The sequence below is a fragment of the Phocoena phocoena genome, chromosome 3 (genome assembly GCF_963924675.1).
Source record: "Phocoena phocoena chromosome 3, mPhoPho1.1, whole genome shotgun sequence".
Lineage (NCBI taxonomy): Eukaryota > Metazoa > Chordata > Mammalia > Artiodactyla > Phocoenidae > Phocoena > Phocoena phocoena.
Window position 1 is genome coordinate 127,010,041 of NC_089221.1, and position 16,752 is coordinate 127,026,792.

General features: G+C 56.2%; 1 protein-coding gene across 2 annotated transcripts in view; it reads right to left on the minus strand.

Moving 5' to 3' along the window:
• PDGFRB (platelet derived growth factor receptor beta) overlaps nt 1-16,752 on the minus strand; it is a 37,529-nt gene that overhangs the window by 12,726 nt on the left and 8,051 nt on the right. The window contains exons 2-10 of one of the 2 annotated variants that reach the window (XM_065873382.1): nt 8,300-8,345; nt 6,866-7,189; nt 6,070-6,336; nt 5,229-5,356; nt 4,941-5,112; nt 4,204-4,396; nt 3,381-3,496; nt 1,923-2,046; nt 1,278-1,489 (exon numbers count right to left, since the gene is read on the minus strand). In XM_065873382.1, coding sequence (XP_065729454.1) covers nt 1,278-1,489; nt 1,923-2,046; nt 3,381-3,496; nt 4,204-4,396; nt 4,941-5,112; nt 5,229-5,356; nt 6,070-6,336; nt 6,866-7,189; nt 8,300-8,339 — 1,576 coding nt within the window. In that variant the 5' untranslated portion in view covers nt 8,340-8,345. Of the gene's footprint in view, nt 1-1,277; nt 1,490-1,922; nt 2,047-3,380; nt 3,497-4,203; nt 4,397-4,940; nt 5,113-5,228; nt 5,357-6,035; nt 6,337-6,865; nt 7,190-8,299; nt 8,346-16,752 lie in introns of those variants that run through there. The other variant, XM_065873383.1, reaches the window with a different exon arrangement.

Here is a 16,752-nt window from a genome sequence, read left to right on the forward strand (position 1 = left end):
ACAGCCTTCATAGCTCTGCTTGCACTGGCTTCTGCCTTCTCCTATAGCCCCCTCCCTTACTAGTCCCCTCCCCCTTATCTCCACCCCCAGCCCCTAAATATATACACTCTGTTCTCCAGCCAGGTTGAATTCCTTTAATTTCTCTGAACCCACTTTGCCTCTGGGCTTTTACAGAGGCTGTTCCGTCTGACCAGAGCACCATTCCTCACCAGGCTAACTCTAGTTATCTTTCAGGTATTGACCTAAAGCTTCCTTTTACCAGGACACTTTCCTGAATCCCACAGCTGGGTATGGAGCCCCTTCTCCCTTTAGGCTTTCCCCCAAAACGCTGACCCCCACGGTGAGGTTGCCTAGTTCCTTGTCTGCCTCCTCTCTGGACCGTGGGCACTAGGAGGACAGGCAGGGCTGGGCCTTCTCCAGTGAGAAGCTGCGACCCTGTGACTATTTACTGAATGAGGCAATAGGTGAAAAAATGAAACACATGCACGCAGGTCCATGCATGCACAGGGAGTGGCAGGTAGCAAAAGCATCTGGGCACTGTAGGGACTGTTCATACGGATAAGACTTATGCATGGACGTGTACCTGCTAACAGACATGCATGGCACAGCAAGCATATATGTATGGGGATTGGGTTGCACCGTTTTACAAAGAGGTGTGCTGCATCTCCACGCTTACAGACGTGCACTACGCCAGTGTGCACACGTGCACGGGAGTTGTACATTGTTTGCACACTTGTATGGGGACTGTGCACCTGCATGTACACACCTACAGACGTACACACGTGGGTTTATATACCTGCCTGGGGATTGGGGTGCTCGTGTACATGGTTTACAAACATACCCTCAGTGGGTTTACACCCATAAACATGCTTGTGTACCTGCTTACAGACACACGCTCTAGCTTTATACGTGTATGTGGGGATTGGGCATTCTTCATTACTTGCTTTACAAATCTACACTTGCAGGGTTTGCACCCATGTCCAACGATCAGGCATGCTCGCGTACACAGCTTAGGACATACATACAGTGTACATACAAAAGAAGATAGCACTGTTCATTGTCATGGTTTACACACACGCACTCGTGGATGTACACGTGTGTGGCAACATCGTGCTGCTGTGCAAATGCCTGGGAAGATACACCCACAATGCTCCTGAATGCCGTGGCCCTGAATGCTGACTTCAGCCTGCTGTGGGCACGCAGGCACAGCTCCATGTACAGCAGGGTTGAGGTGGGGGTGAGGGGTCGTCAGGGGCTACGGAGGATGGAGGACTCACAATGTGGCACCACGGTGACCTCCTGAACGTCTTGGCCCAGGAGGTTGTGCAGCGTGCAGCGCACGGACAGCGGCTGATCCACACGGCGCAGGCGCAGTGTGCTCACCACCTCGAACTCCTGCTCCTCTGCCCAGTATGTCACGTTCGTCTCCAGCAGGCTCTCCTCCTCGGAACTGTTCCCCAGTGGCGTGGGAGGCAGCTCCAGCGGACACCTGCCGGAGAACCAGCCAGGTCGGCTTCCAGTCTCTTGCTTCCCTATGCGGGTGGGAAAACTGAGGCCAAAAGCAGGTAGAGCCACCGGGTGGTGACAGAAGGAAGCTGGGCGCGTCCAGTTCCTTTTTCCCACTGCCTGGTCCTGAGTTGGTTCCTCCCGTGATCCCTCAACTGACCAGCAGGGGCGCACCTACCCCAGAATTGAGAACCTGGATTGCAAAATCCACTCCCTTCCTTTGACCTTCAGGGTTAAGGTAAAGAAAGGCGACAATTTAGGTCGTGCAGAGTTTCTCCAAGAAGCCACATCTTCTAGGATATGGATCTAGCCTGGAACAGTGTTCCCAGAGGAAGGTGTTGGACTAGATGACCTTCATTGGGTCCTTCCAGTCAGCTATGGGTACCCTGGGAGACACTGGCCCAGGGTCTGCTCACCTTTTGAGGTCGCTGCAGGTAGACCAGCTGAGGTGTGGCTGGGGCATGCCCCGGCCACGACAGCGGACTGTCTGCTCCCCGCTGGCAGGGTGGCTCTCGCTCAGCTCCAGCACACGGACAGGCACTGCAGGGAGAGGGGCACGGGCCAGGAGGTGGAGAGGTCAGGATAGACAGTCAGTAAGAAAGGCCCTCAGGGAGGACCTGGTCCAGAGTCTCCCTTGGGGGGAGGGGAGCTTCAGACTGCAGGTGAACATTAAATACCAGGAATCACCATGTGAAAACTGACAGATTCCCCTTCTGGGTACTTCAAAGGGAAAATCTCAGTAGGGTGCTAGTCTGTCTTTAACACCTCTCTGAGATTTGCTAATCTTCCCTTTTAACAAAGAGAGGGCAGGCCTCAGGATCAGAGCCCTGGACCGGCAAGAACGTGGAGTTAGAATTTAATAGCACTGTTTTGCTTTCTCAGAGTTTATTTTAGTGGTTGCTTTATACTTATGACATGTGATGCTGATTTTCCATCTACAGTGGAGAAGTTCATTTTTCATTCAAAATAAACTTATTTTTAGAGAGTCAATTCACAAAACATTAAGTCATTATCGTGTCATTTCTCTGCTCAAAATCCTGCAGTGGCTCTTCATTTCAGTCACAGTAAAAGCCAAAGTCCATACAAGCGCCCAGGAAGGCCTACACGATCTACCCTCTCCTGTCCCCCCAACTGCCCCGTCTCAGCTCTGACCTCATCTCCCACCGCTCTCCCCTTCACTCTGTTCCGGCTACACAAGCCTTTCTGCGTTGCTCCTGCCTTTGCACTGCCTGGTGTGCCCTTCCCCCAAATAGTCACTTGGCTAATGCCCTCACCTTCTTCAAGTCTTCACACAAATGTCATCTCCATGCAGCCAATCTTGATCATGCTATTTGAAATTGTAACTCTCCCCACTCCCCTGCCCCCAGGACTCTCTACCCTCCTTACAGAGCTTTTCTGTTCGTTTGTTTTCTTTCACAGCACTTGTTACCTTCTAACCTTGTACATGGTTTGCTGTTTTTGCCCCTTTTTTGGATGTTTATCTTCCCCGCACTGGGATGCAAACTCCACAATGGCAGGGCCTCCAGAACCTTGAATGGACTGGCATATTGTAGTTGCTCAATAAATACCCAATTAGTACTGCAGTGTAAGTGGTGTGTGAGAAGGAAAAATCATGCCACTGGGATGTGAATGCCTGAGGTTTTGTAAACACCAATCTAGCCCAATGACCTTCTCGTAAAGCTGTGGAAACTGAGGCCCAGAGAGGGGATGTGCACACAGCAGTGGTCAGTGTCAGAGCCTGGCCTAGAACCCAGCCTCCTGAGTCCTGGACTCACTCTTCTCCTCCTCCTGTGGGTGGATGGTCAGTGTAGGAATGGCAAGACAATGGGGGTGGGAGGGTCAGGGGAAGGAAAGCAGGGAGGAAGGCTCCTCACCGTTGACCTGCAGCTGGAAGGAGAGCTGGGCTTCAGCATCCTCATGGAAGGCCCGCATGGTGTAGCGGCCAGCTTCAGCCACCTTCACCCGCACCAGTGTCAGTTCTGACACGTACCTGATGAGGAGGACAGGCCAGGAGACCCAGCCGTCAGAGCTGGGAGAAGTCCTACAGCCCCCACCTTTCTTGTAAAGACAGAAAAACAAGGTCCAGGGAGTGGAAGGGGAGTGTCAAGGTCACATGGGTATCAGTAGCAGTGCCAGGACTTTTGAATCCCCCACCCATAGGCAGCTCCAGTGAGTCAAGAGGGAGGGTTAGGACGGATGGGGTGGGGGGCGTGGTGGAGGGGAAGCACCATCTCCATCCATCCACATCTCACCGCTTTCAGAAAGGCCTGACACTGCTTTATCCTAACATGCAGCACCTCAGTTCAGTCTGCTAACCTCCAGCCTCAGGGCCACCATTCTTGCATAGGTGGCAGTGGCCTGCCTGCACCCTCTTCTCCAGTCATCCTGCCTTTTTATCCGTGGCTGCTTCCAGCGGACTCCACCCATCACAAGGACAACTAAACATCTGGGTGATCGGATGACCAGAGTCCGTTTTCCCCTCTAGACAGGAAACTCTAGGAAGGCTGGAACTGTCTGTTCTGGTCTATGCAGCATCCCCAGTGCTTGGCACAGGCCCCTGGTATGGCGCCTGGCATGTAGTAGGCTCTCAGGAAAGATGGGCCTCGATAGGTCTGTCAAGTAGCTTAAGGCTGTGGCCTGCCTGCCGGCTGCAGAGAATAATAACTTCAAGAATGAAGCGGACAGGCCGCCGCTCACCGGGTCTCAGACACATTGCGCGTGGACAGCGCAACCTCGCCGGCGCCGGAGTCACCCAGGGTCCGGTTGTCCTTGAACCACATGACAGTGGGCGGCGGGTAGGCCTCGAACACCACCTGCAGTGTCCGGCTGCGGTGAAGCTCCGCGAATTGTACAGGGTCCAGCTCTCCCAGCAGCCGCACGTAACCGCTCTCTGCAAGGGGCGGCCGTCAGGGGCGGGGCTATGCCCGGCCTCCAATGGGGCAGCAGCTCCTGGGGGCGGGGCCTCAGGCTTTAGGAACTGAACCAGCGAAGGAGTTACCTGAGTTGGGGTTCAGGTGGGTACTGTGATGGACCGGAGCAGGAGCCGAATTTGGGGCTGATACTGGTTTGGGGGCTGGGCTCAAGATTGGGACTGGGGTTGTAGTGCTCTTTGGTGTGTTCTGTCTCAGGATTGTGGCGGAGATGAGTTACAGCCTGGCTGAATTTGGGGATGGGGCTACCTGGGCCGGGGATGGCAGCTGGGATTTAGAAATCGGGTTGGGGCTCAGGTTCTGGCTAGGCAGGAAGTCTAGGTTGGGATGAGGATTGGAATCGGGGCTGGTACTGTGCTTTGGTTTTGGTTTTTCCTGAAAAGGGGGCTTTGCTTGGCACTAAGGCTAGAGATGGATTAGAACACGGCTGACAGTACCCCAGGGCTGTGACAAGGTCTGGGTCCAGTTCAGACTGAGGACTGGGGGTAAGCCTAAGGCACACACCGACCACGGTGACATTGATGGCCTTTTCATCTCGATGGTCGCTCACACTTTCTGATACATTGCAGATGTAGGTCCCTGAGTCTCCCAGCTCGGCACTGGGGATGTGCAGGATAGAACGTATGTGGGGCATTTCAAAGAGGAAGTCGGTCACTGGCTCCACCAGCCGCCCACTCTGTAGGGAAAGTTGGGGCAAGCCCCCCACATCAGGAAAGGTCCATGAAGTCAGGCTACAAGCCTGAAATATCCATCCCTGCCTGACCCTTCCTCCAACCCGTGGCCCGGCATTACCTCCATGCGTGGGTATGTCCACTCAAAGTTGACCACCTCGTTCCCAGTCACAATGCACATGATGGTGATGTTCTCCCCTTGGCGGACCACAGTCTGCACCGCATTCACTGAGACGTTGATGGATGACACTGGTGGAAAGAGACTGGCTTAGGGCTGAGGAAGTCACCCCCCAGCCACCAGCACATCCGTTTAGGGAGGGGGTGGGGGTCCAGAGAGGGAAGGGATAACTGGTGTGGAAGATTCACTCTTTCAACAAATATTTATTAAATACCTACTATTCTAGGCACTGGGGCTTTAGCAGGAAGCACAACAGACAAAATTCCTGTCCTCATGAAGCTGACATTCTAGAAGGGGTAACAATTTTGAAATCAAAGTACTCCCTGAGCATCTGAGCACAGAAGGAATTGATTGAGCACAACCACATACTCTTTTGTTTTATTTAATCTTCACAATAATCCCACTAGGTAAGCAGTCAGTATCATCCCCATTTTACAGAGGAAGAAGCAGACTCAGAGAGATTATGTGTCTTGCGCAAAGTCACTCAGATGGGAAGTGGCAGAGCTGGGATTCAAACCCCACTGGTTCAAAGCCTGTGCCTTTGCCCACCTCAGTATACAGCCCAGCTCCACCACTAATGCTTCCTGTGACCTTGGACATACTCCATCCTCTTTCTGAGTCTCAGTTTTCTCATCTGTAAAATGGGGCAACACATCTGCCTTCCAAGGCTGTAGTGAGAATTCAGTGAAAAATGGAAGTGCACACTGTATTATCCGAAAGGTCTGTACCTCTGTGGAGGGTCATACTTGCCTCTGTTGAGCACCAGGCCAGAAAGGGGGCTCACCCTGGAGGCTGTAGACATAGTAGGCATCCGAATCCACCTCCCTGTCCCCGATGGTGGTTTTGCAGACGTAGGTCTTGTCCTCAAAGGTACCAGAGAAGCCACGTTGGTGGTCATAGGCGATGGGCAGCGGGACATCCACCTTCTTCTCATGCAACGTCACCACCAGTCTTGGATCCGTCACTCGGCATGGAATTGTGGTCTCAGTTATTTCCGTGAGAAAGATGAATAGTTCCTCGGGGTCAACAGGGAGGAAGCCCACAGCGGGATCTGCCATAGGTGAAGCCAAGAATACGAGTCAGAGGAGCTGGGTTTCTGGCTATGCCCTGATTTTCTCTGTTACCTTGAACAGGTCTCTTTCTCTCTCTGGGCCTCAGTCTACCCACTATAGAATAAGCATGCTCTCAGAGGTCCCTTCTAGCTTTAGCATTTGATATGGACGGCACTGGCCTGAGAAAGAAGATAAGTTGCAAGTTGAAGGGCAGCTGGTACCTGGAGCTTAGAGAATGGGGAAAATGAGATATGGAGGCCAAGAGGGTACATACTGGAACCAGCTGAGAATGCAGAGTTCTTGGGAACCAGGAATGGGGTGGGCTGACAGGGAGCAGACAAATATTCAGAGCAAGGGGTGGGAGTGAACATACTCCTGGACTGAACCAGGCTGGATTCCCTGATTCATCTGCATTTCTGAGACAGCTGCGTTTCACCATATCAGTAAGGCACTTTCTGAACTTCCCCCAGATGCCTGCAGTTGAGAAAGAGGAATAAGGGAGTGAGTACACAGGCCGGGGTCCCTCACCTGGCACAAAGATGTAGAGTCGTTTTCGCTCGCTGGCCTCCAGCCCATGGGAGCCTTTGTAGGTACAAAAGTACTCTCCTGTGTCTAGCCCAGTGACATTGGTCAGTGTCAGCACACTGGAGAAGGTGCCGTCCTGGCTCGTGGTCATTTCCTGTGGGGGCTTCTGGGACATCCGTTCCCACACCACTGGAGCTGGACCCGAGCAGGTCAGAACAAAGGTGCTGGAGAGATTGAGGACAAGCTCTGGCCCCGGGGGTGTGATGACCAGGCCCCAGGAGGCCGGTGGTCCCAGCAACAACAGCAAGGGCAGCAACAGCACCTGGCCTTTGGGAGAGGAGACATCAGGGCACAAGAGCGTGAGCACCTCTCCCCACAGCTGACCCTGAAGAACACACCTCCCTCATCCACAGAGAACGCAGACCGGAACCCATGGCTCTGAGACCTGCTTGTCCGGGGCCTGGTCTCCAGGGACTCCTTCTGGCCTCCTGGCCTCTTGACCTCAGTTCCTAGAGACCCCCAGCCTTGGAGTCTTTCTGCAGTGCAGCTTTCAGGCTGCAGGCATGTTCTCTCAAAGGCATCAGGAAATCCTCGGGAAGCAATTCCCAGGCCTCCAGTTCCTGCATTACTTCCCAGGTCACTTTCTGAGCCTCTTCCCTGCAGCTGCCCCAGATGTCCAGGTTCTGCCCCAAATCCCAGAGATGGCCCTGCTTGGGGAAGTGGTGGCCAAGGTAGTCCAGAGTGAGGCAGACTGGGGCACGAAAGATATTGAGGCCCCTGGAGGCTGAAGGGGACTGGGGATCGGGGAATGTCAAGTGATTGGTTTCCCCTCCTCTTGCTGACACCCCCCGGGGAAGGATTCTGTAAGCCTCGCCCTCCCCACCCTGGCCCACTTCGGCAGGGAACATGAGGTGAAAATAAGCACCCACTTAGACGGGTGGGTGCTCAGCCAGTGGGTCGGTCATCTTTGGGTGGGCCTTTGGCTGGTCACTGATTGCCTGGTCAGCATTGATTGCCTGGAGAAGCCCACCCAGACTTGGGAGCTTACAGTCAATGAGGGGTCCAGGCAGGGAAGGGGAGTCCCCCACTGGAACCAGACTGGCCGGACTAGTACCAACAAGTGCTGACAAGAGATGGGAGACCAGGGTGACTGTTAGGGAATGGGGTGGGGACTGCTGGTGAGGGGACATGGGGTGTGGAGGGCCAAGCCGAGGATTTGAGCTGATGTCTCTGGACAGGCAGAGGTCGACTGAGGCCTCTGAGCTGAGAGGTAGGCAGTGGAAAGAGGCCTCCACTGAGAGCAACTGGAAAGGCAGGGAACTGGTCAAGAGCAGAGCAGTGCCCGGGCCCTGGTGCTGGCATGCACCACCCCGCCAGCTCCAGATCCTACTTAAGTGGCTCCCCAGGGCCTTCTGCCCCTGCCCCGAGTCTACCTACCTTCGAGGACAGGAGCTCGCATGGCACTCGGAGGCCGCATGGTATCCTGCAGAGTTAAACAGGGGTCAGGGCCCAGAGTTGCCAGAGGCAGTGCCAGGGCCCATCTTTGCCTGGGTCCTGCAGAGTAAGCCCCAGCCTGAGCCCCCCAGCCTCTGGATCCCTCGGGCTAAAGTCAAAGGCTACTCAGAGCCCCCTCCAAGAGGGCACTCATGCCCAAGGAGCTCCCTCCCCTGTGCCGGGCCCATTCACAGGGTGCCTGGACCCTGCTGTGGCTCTGCCTCTACCTCCCTGATGGCCTCGGCTGAGCCCCCTGCTTCTCCCTGGGCCTTGGTTTCTCTGTATGTATGTGGGGGGCGGGTCTTGGGCTGGATGGTGTCCAGGGGCCCGCCAGCTCTAACAGCCTGTCCTCCGGGTGACAGTTCCAATACCAGGCTCTTATCTGCCAGGACAAATATTTGGGAAAGTGTGATGAAAGGCCTAGGGGAGAAGGAGGGGGTAAGCCAGAACCGGGAGAACTCCCACAGCTCCACAAGCACAACAGGAAATGGAGGCGGCGTTGGGGAGGGAAGCGGGGGCTGTGGAATGTGGGGGGCACCCCCCCCAGCACTGGCCCCCTTTACTCAGCCCCAAGCTGCCCAGGGAGGCCCAGGAGGGAGGGGCCGGGGGCTGGGCCCAGGGGAGGCCACCCCACACAGCACGGCTTCGGCAGTCCTTGGAAACTGTTGAATCCAAAGCCCCCACCCACACCTCCAGGGTCCAGATGGGGAGAGTGAGGCTCTGAGAGGGGAAGAAGTTTACCCGAGGCTACACAGCAGGGCTTGTCCTGGAGGGAGACAAAGGGACTGGAATGATAGAGGTAAAAAGACGAAGACGCCGAGAGACAGAGAGAAAGGAAGCGCCGGGTGATGGAGGCAGAGGGAGACAGAAGCAGGGACATGGAGAGGGATGGATCGCACTGCGTGCATCTTTGCCCTACCCCTGCCCTTGGCAGCCCCATCTGAGGGTCCAAAATAACCATCGATAGCCAGGCTTGCAAAGGTCTGACTGTAGGATCAACAGGAAGAAGGCCAGAAGTGGGTGGGGGTCATAGAGCAAGAAATGTGGCAGAGACCAGGTGACAAGGCAACCGGGAGAGTGGGGCTCCTGCCTTCCCTGAGTAGCTGCCCTGCCTGGCCCAGCTCCTAAGGCCACACACCGATTGCTCCCACTCGACTTTCATCTCACCCCTTTCAGTTCCCATGCCAGGGCTGGGATCCGGGTTTGAGCCCCAGCAGGGCTACCTCCTTTACCGTCATTATCTCAGTGGCCTCAGTCTGCAGCTCTCAAAATGGGACAACGGCAAGTATACCACTTCCAGGGCTGCATTAGTCATGGGACACAGGCAAGGGCCCTGGCTTGGGGATCGCTGGTCTCGGCTCTGCCCAGTGCCCTAAGAAGCTCCCTGAATGAATCTGCTCTCCTTCTCCTCATTCTCCCCATCCCTTCAGACCAGCCTGCCTGAGGGTCCCCTCTCCCAGTTGCTTTAGACTCAAAGCCCAGCCAATCTGAGGCCCCCTCCACGGTGCCCTCCTCTCCCATCCCTCCTGCCCCAGCCCTCCAGCTGGATGCCAGGCCTCTTCCAGCAGGAGGGAGCAGCGCCGTGGCGGAGCCAGCATCCACCACAGAGGCCTATCTGTCCCTTGGTGGGTGCCCCTCTGGATCCCCCCTTCCTACCAGAGATCTCAGCCAAAGAAAATCGTTAGCAGCGGAGGCTGGGGGAGGGGGTCATTTCAGCCTCTCTGCCCCTCCCCTCCTGGCCTCCCTGGCTGGCCACACTGTTTATTATTCTAAAGGAGGAATTTGGTCGGCTGGCCTGGAGATGGGAGGTCACGGCAACTAGGACTGGCCTGGCTCTGGAAGGCTGTGGGCCGGGCCCCTGGGCGGGCAAGCGGCCTCCCCCACCACCCCCGACACTGGCTTCTCTCCTGCTAGGCCTGGCGCTAAGGGGGCTTAGAGTCCCTGAGACTCTGAGCTTGGAGGGGCCTTCTTGAACGGGCAGCAGAGGCCCAGAGACGGACAGAGTCATGGCCCAGTCACACAGCAAAAAGACGGAATCAGGCTGCAGGGAGAGGATGGGCTGGGCACAGGAGCTCAGGGAGAGTGCAGTCACCTTCGGGAGAGTACGGACAGCCAGGGATCTTGGACTGGCTTCTCTATGAAATGAGCATTTCACATGGGGCTTCAGACCTACTCTGAGACTGAGTGTGTCTCCAGCCCTCTCTGGGACTCAGTTTCCCCATCCACACAGGGAGAGGTTTGGATGAGTCATCTCAAAGAGCCATCATGCTCTAAAACTGCCAGAGAGAAGGTTCTGGTCACTATTATTCCTGCCGGGGTGGTTTGGGGATATAGGGACTGATGGGAGGAAGGGCAACATTCCTGATGCTGACGTAGACTGAGAATCCATAACTCATCTCATTCCACGGATTCAATCCCCTGACCATTTGGTCCCAGATTTGCTGTGTGTACTTTGACAAGTTGCTTCCGTCTCTGGACTTCAGTCTTTCAGGTGACTTCCAGACAAATAAACGGGTGATGTGGACACTCAGGAGGTGGCAGGGGGAAGCGTGGTGTGGGCCACAGGTCGGTGGACTGGGAAGAACCAGAGTGGGGCTTGGGACGTGACCTCCTGGGCCATCTTGGATGATTCCCTGACACCCCCAGTTGTCCATCCAATGCCTTATAGACTTCTGTGCTTCCCAGGGGCTGCTGTATTTCCAGCCGACCCCAGAGGGGCCCAGGTGGCTGATATGGGGGTGGAGGACTTGCCTGTGACCACTCCCCTTCTTCAGGGGCAGGGCTGCGCTCCAAGGAGGAACCACCTGGGACAAGGTGGGTGTCATAGTCAGGGAGGAGGCATCCCCCTTCCTGCCACACTCTCCTGCCTGGGGAGGCCCTTGGAGCAGAGAGAGGGAGGGGACCCTCAGAGATCCCCCCCTTTGCACATGAGGCGAGTTCTCGTGATTCCTCCTGTTTTGGCCAGGTTGGGGGTACGGAGGCCCAAAGATGAGATAATTGCCCAGCTCCTCACAGTGAGTCAGAGGGAACCCCTCCCTTGGTCCAGGGGAGAGCCCCAAGTGAGCAGAGGACCCCAAGCCCAGGAGAGCAAGCGTGCTTGAGGAGTCACTGTGAGAGCCCCAGCCTTCTCTCCTTCCTGCTCATACAAGCTTCCACTCCTTTCCCACCGCCTTAATCTAAATAAATCCAGTCCATCTTGGCCACATCCGCTAGCAGCAGCTTCCCTCCCTCGGGGTCCCGAGGCTCCCACGACACAGGCAGGCTGGGGGCGGGGGTGTGCTGCATGGCTGCCAGTGGGGGAGGCTTGCACACGGAGAGTGCTTGCACACACAGCACAGGCTCCTGCCTACGCGCTCGGTCACACACTGCTCTGAAACACACCCGTGTGCAGCGGGCCCTGCGTGTGCCCCGCCCTCACGTCGGCACCAGACACGTGCACGCCCACACACGCACACACGCAGCTCCACGGCGCCCAGACCGCAGCCTCTGTGCTCTCCCACGTGCCCACGTGAGGTGCGCACATGCGCGGCAAGTCACACGTATACCCGGCACAAGGAGAGCTGTGCACATACGACACGCACAGAGCATGTGCACACGGTATCCCAAACTCACCTGAACACACGTGCACATGTGGGCACAGACAAGCCACAGATCCAACACGTGTTGTGTACTTACTGTGCCAGGTGCCGTTCTGAGCACTTGACATAGATCTACTCACTTGCTCCTCAGACAACACTATGAGGTACACACAAGGATCGTCCCATTTTAGATGGGGAAGCTGAGGCAGAGAGGGCTTATGGAAGTTGCCTAGGAACACAGAGCAGAGATTGAGCCAAGGCGGACTGCTCTGCCACCATTACTCTGTTTACTGGATTTGGCTGGGCTGAGGCCAGCGAGAACTGATGGAAACAGACCGGACTGAGATTTATCCAGCCCAGAACGACAGGACTTGGTGATCTGATGTAGGGGGGCTGGAGGGAGAGGTATCCTGAGCCCCACCCCTATGTCTGGCTTAGAGTACTAGCGGGCAGGAGTGTGTGTGTGCTGGGGGCACAATACCATCTTCTGAGATGAGACTGTGGTGGAGGAGAGGCTTTGGGAGCTGGCACTGACCTAGTTTAGAATTTGGAGGGGCTGCGTATCTGAGTGGACAGAGGGACACTCAGTCTGGAGGTGGGGAACAGGCAGGGCAGAAATAGCAGTGAAATGGGGGTGGGAGGAAGCCCTGCTTCAGGGAGAAGCGGGTGCTTGAGGCCAGCAGTCTTGGGCCAGGGATGCTCTGAATAAACAAGATGCCAGAGGGAGGAGGAGGCCCGGCCGTGGGGTCAGAGTCTTGGAATGTCAGAGCTCTGAGGCCCTCAGGAACCAGCTATCTGATCCAGCCCCCTTACCGCGCCCCACTGTACAGATGGGGAAACTGAGGCTTGGAAAAGGACAGGGATAGGTCTCAGTGTTTTGACCTAGGCAATCCTGGGCTCAGTTGACCAATGGGGCACTGAAGCACACCTGACTGGGCAGCCCCCGCCTCCAGCCCCGGCTCAGATGTGAGCCTGGTGGCTCAGGGCCTAGGGTTCAAACCACAGCTGCTGCTACCTCCCTCCCCACAGGATACCGACCCCCCTTGCTACACACAGACCTTTATATCACCTTCCCTGCATTGTCCCAGCCTGGCGGGGATTGGAAACAGACTCAGAGGAGGTGACTTGCTAAGTTGCTGGCAGAAGAGGGGACACAGACTCCGGTCTCCTGCCCGTTGGTCTAGTCCTCTCTCCTCCACACCACAGACACTTCACAGCCCCTGACACACACTTTGGGGACAGATCCCTGGCTGAGAGTAAGGGATGTGGGTTCTAGCTCAGCCCTGTCACCTGATTATATGGTCCTGCCCCTCTCTGAGCCTCAGTTTCCCCATCTGTACACAGGGTAGACAGGGCTGTCCTAGGAACACTTCTGGGGCTGACATGGTGTGACTCTCAGGACCCTGCTCTGGAAGAAGCTGTGCTGAGTTAGAATGCTGGGGTGGGGGTAGGGTGCGGGGGAGGGGCCCTAGCCAGGATGTCATGACTCAGCTCGAAGAAGGCAGCCAGCTCCAGTCCTGGGCGTGCGTAGGGGCAAGAGGCATCTGGAGCTGGAGACTGAGTCTTCCCGCCAGCGGTTGGGAAAGTACAAGAGTGATGGCAGAGAGTGTGGCCCATGTGGGCTTACCCCAAGTGCGCTGAGTTTTAGGTAGAATCTTGCAACACAGGTAGGGGAACCCCATCCTGGGAGCCAGGAAGGAGAGCAGTTTCCTTTGGGTTGGGAGATAGTTACGGGCTGCGGATAGAAAGCTGGGAAGGGGCTGAGGCTATGCGGCTCTCACCTGCCCCTCTCGATCCGATGCCCCTTCTGCCGCTAAAGGTTCAGCACTCCACCCTACACACTGAATCTCCCCACAGACCTCAGGATCGCATGGAGGTCAGAGAGGGTGTGCAACCTGCCTCGAATCACACAGCGATGCTGCTTGATCGCCCAGGCCCAACTCTCTGCCACGCTGCTTCTAGACCCAGAGGACCTTCCTGCTTTCCAGGTACCTATGAGGTCTCCCAAACAAAGCAGCAGAAGTCAGCTAAGCTGGGGCCTGGCATGGGACCCAGCTGTTCTGGAAGTCCAAGTGAGTGGAAGAACAGTGCTAGCTCCACGGACCGTCAATCTGATGCCCCTACCCCTGCCCCCTCCAGCAGAAACTTGGTGGCCTCTGCCTGCCCCATTGTACCAACCCCTCCCCTATCACCTCCAGTCTGTCCCCTCCTGCCTGTTCTCACACCTTAACCAGAGGAACATTTCTGAAATCCCCATCTGACCACGTCCTTCCCTGGCACCTCCATGGCTCTCCATCCGCCCTCAGTAAAGGCCTGCTTCTTAGCCCAGCCTTTAAGACCCTTCAAGCCCTGGCCCTGCTGACAGATGGCTCATCATGACAGAGGGGGGAGGATGCTGTCCTCCCAGCTCCCCAGGGGCCCAAGTGAGGCCTCCATGCTCTTGTCACTCACTCTGTGCTCCTGTCCCCAGGAGGCCTCCCCAGGGACACAATGGAAAGAAATGACCTATTTTCTGGAAGTTCAAAATAAGACGAAACATCTGTCTGGATCGGAGTCAGGCTGATAAAGAACGGGCTGATTCCCCCAGTCCGAGCCCCTGCTCCTGCACACCCCCTCACCCGCACTTGGGGGTAGGGGGAGCAGGCCAAGCTCCTTGGAACAGTTCATGGGAAAGCGCTCAGTGTGTGCCTCACGGCCGCTGGGGGCCCAGGGGAGGGGGCCTGGGTCCCCACACGGGCTGGGAAGCGGCCCTGAGAAGGAGGTCAGGGAGGGAGGGAGGCCCACTGCACACGCCTGTCCACCCGCCTGCCGAGCAAGCACTGCTTGCCTCCCCCGGTGCCTCGCTGGCCTCCCTGTTCATCCCCATGGCCACTCCCCGGCCCATGTGGCCTGGCTCTGCCCAGGCCCAGTGATCCCTGGACTAGAGTCCTCTGGATCCCAGCTAGGCCCCAGTGGCCCCTTCGAGAAGGAACAAGGACTTAGAAGGCCTTCAAAATAACAACAAGAAGAAGAATAACTACCTATGATTTAGTTCTCATCACTCACAGCCTGGGCTGAGGCCTGAACATGAATGATCTCAGAACAATCCACGACATCAGCGCTGCTTCCGCATTTTACACACGAGGAAAGCAAGGCACAGAGAGGTCAAACCGTTTGCCCAGCGATTTCACCAGTACTGGAGCTGGTGCTCGATCCTGGGCGGACTGACAGCACACAGGCTCAACACTCATGCGACAGCCTCTCTCAGGCAGGAGGCAAAGATGTCAAGCTTGTGTCTGGCACACAGTACGAGCTCAATATACAATTCACCAGGTTTATTCTTTCACCCTCTGTTTTCCAACCTCTCCTTCAGTCTCCTTCAGCAGGATAAGCGGGGAGGAAGTCACACCATCTTTCACAGAGCCCTATAATCTTAGGGCTGGGAGGGGCTGTAAGTACTCCCAATTCACATCTCCCCCACCCTTTCTGCAAACAAAGGGGTTGTCCAGCCTCCAGTTGCACACCTCCCATGATAGGGATCTCACTACCTCACCCGCAGCCCATTCCATTCTTGGACGGCCCAGGATCCTCAGAGGTCAGACTATTTGAAAATTTTTATCCCATTGAGCACAATCTGTCTCATCGTATCCTCTACCCATTGGTCCTGCTTCCATTCACCAATGCCAATGCCCCCCACCCTGCAACAAGGACGGTTTTCCTCCCATTCATTTTTCTGATGCTCCACAATCTGGAAACAAACAAAAGCCCTTACTAATTCAGAGCTAGGGACTCTGCTAAATGAGATGACCTGGGGATGTTGTTTTATCCTCACAACAATCCTGTGAGGAGGATACAATCATTATTCCCATTTCACAGAGGGGGAGACTAAGTCTCAGAGAGGTACGGCAACTTGCCCAAGGTCACACAGCTGATAAGTAATAAGCCAACGATAAGCTGGGATGCAAACTCAGGCCCATCTGACTCCAAACCTGTATTCTTAACTGTTCTGCTAGACTGCCTAGCTTCTGCCCAGAAACAGGTCTGTTCACAGAGAAACACTCCCACACGGGTTCACCCTAATGGGGTCCACACTGAATACAGGCTCTCAGGGATGAGGGATCCTCAGAGGTTACAGTCCTGTCCCTCCCTCACTGAGGGGCAGAGTGAGCAAGGGATCTACCCCAGCTCACCCAGGAATTTGGAAGTCAAGTAAGGGTAGAACTCAGGACCTTTCTGCGACGTCACTGCAGAGTCTGAGGGTCAGCATCTAGGCTGAGGTGAGGAGAGGAGTCTCTGCTGAGGACAGCCTGGGTCTGGCAGAGGCAGTGCCCAAGCAGGTCTCTGGTCTACCATGAGGCCTGTCCCAGACACCTCTGATAAAGAGCATCCCAGTAGTCAGGCTAGGTGCGTGGTCAGCGCTGCCACAGGCCTGCTGCGCTCAGGGTCCAGGCCTGCCCCTGTTGAAGCTCCAGCACCCCTTCCACTGTTCACAGAGGGCCTGGGGGCTTCTGCAGCTGCAGAGTTCCAGGCCTCCACCATCCCTCGGCTGCCCTCCCTGAAACCCGCCCCCTGCAGCCAACCCCCAGTCTCATCTCCAGCCGGTGCCATGGCAACGGGGAGCGTCAGGCCCTGGCAGCCAGAGGAGCCCCTGAGAGGGGTCCCAGGCTGAGGCTGGGGAGGGGGGGGCGCAGCAGGCGCAGACAGGCAAACCTTCTGTTCCCCTGGCCGCTGCCAGCCCGAGATCAGCCCTGGGCCGGGGTGGGGGCCACACATAAAATGGTTCTCAGAGCCAAGTGGGCAGGGGGCAGGCCTCGGCCATTCAGACTGACCCACCAGCAC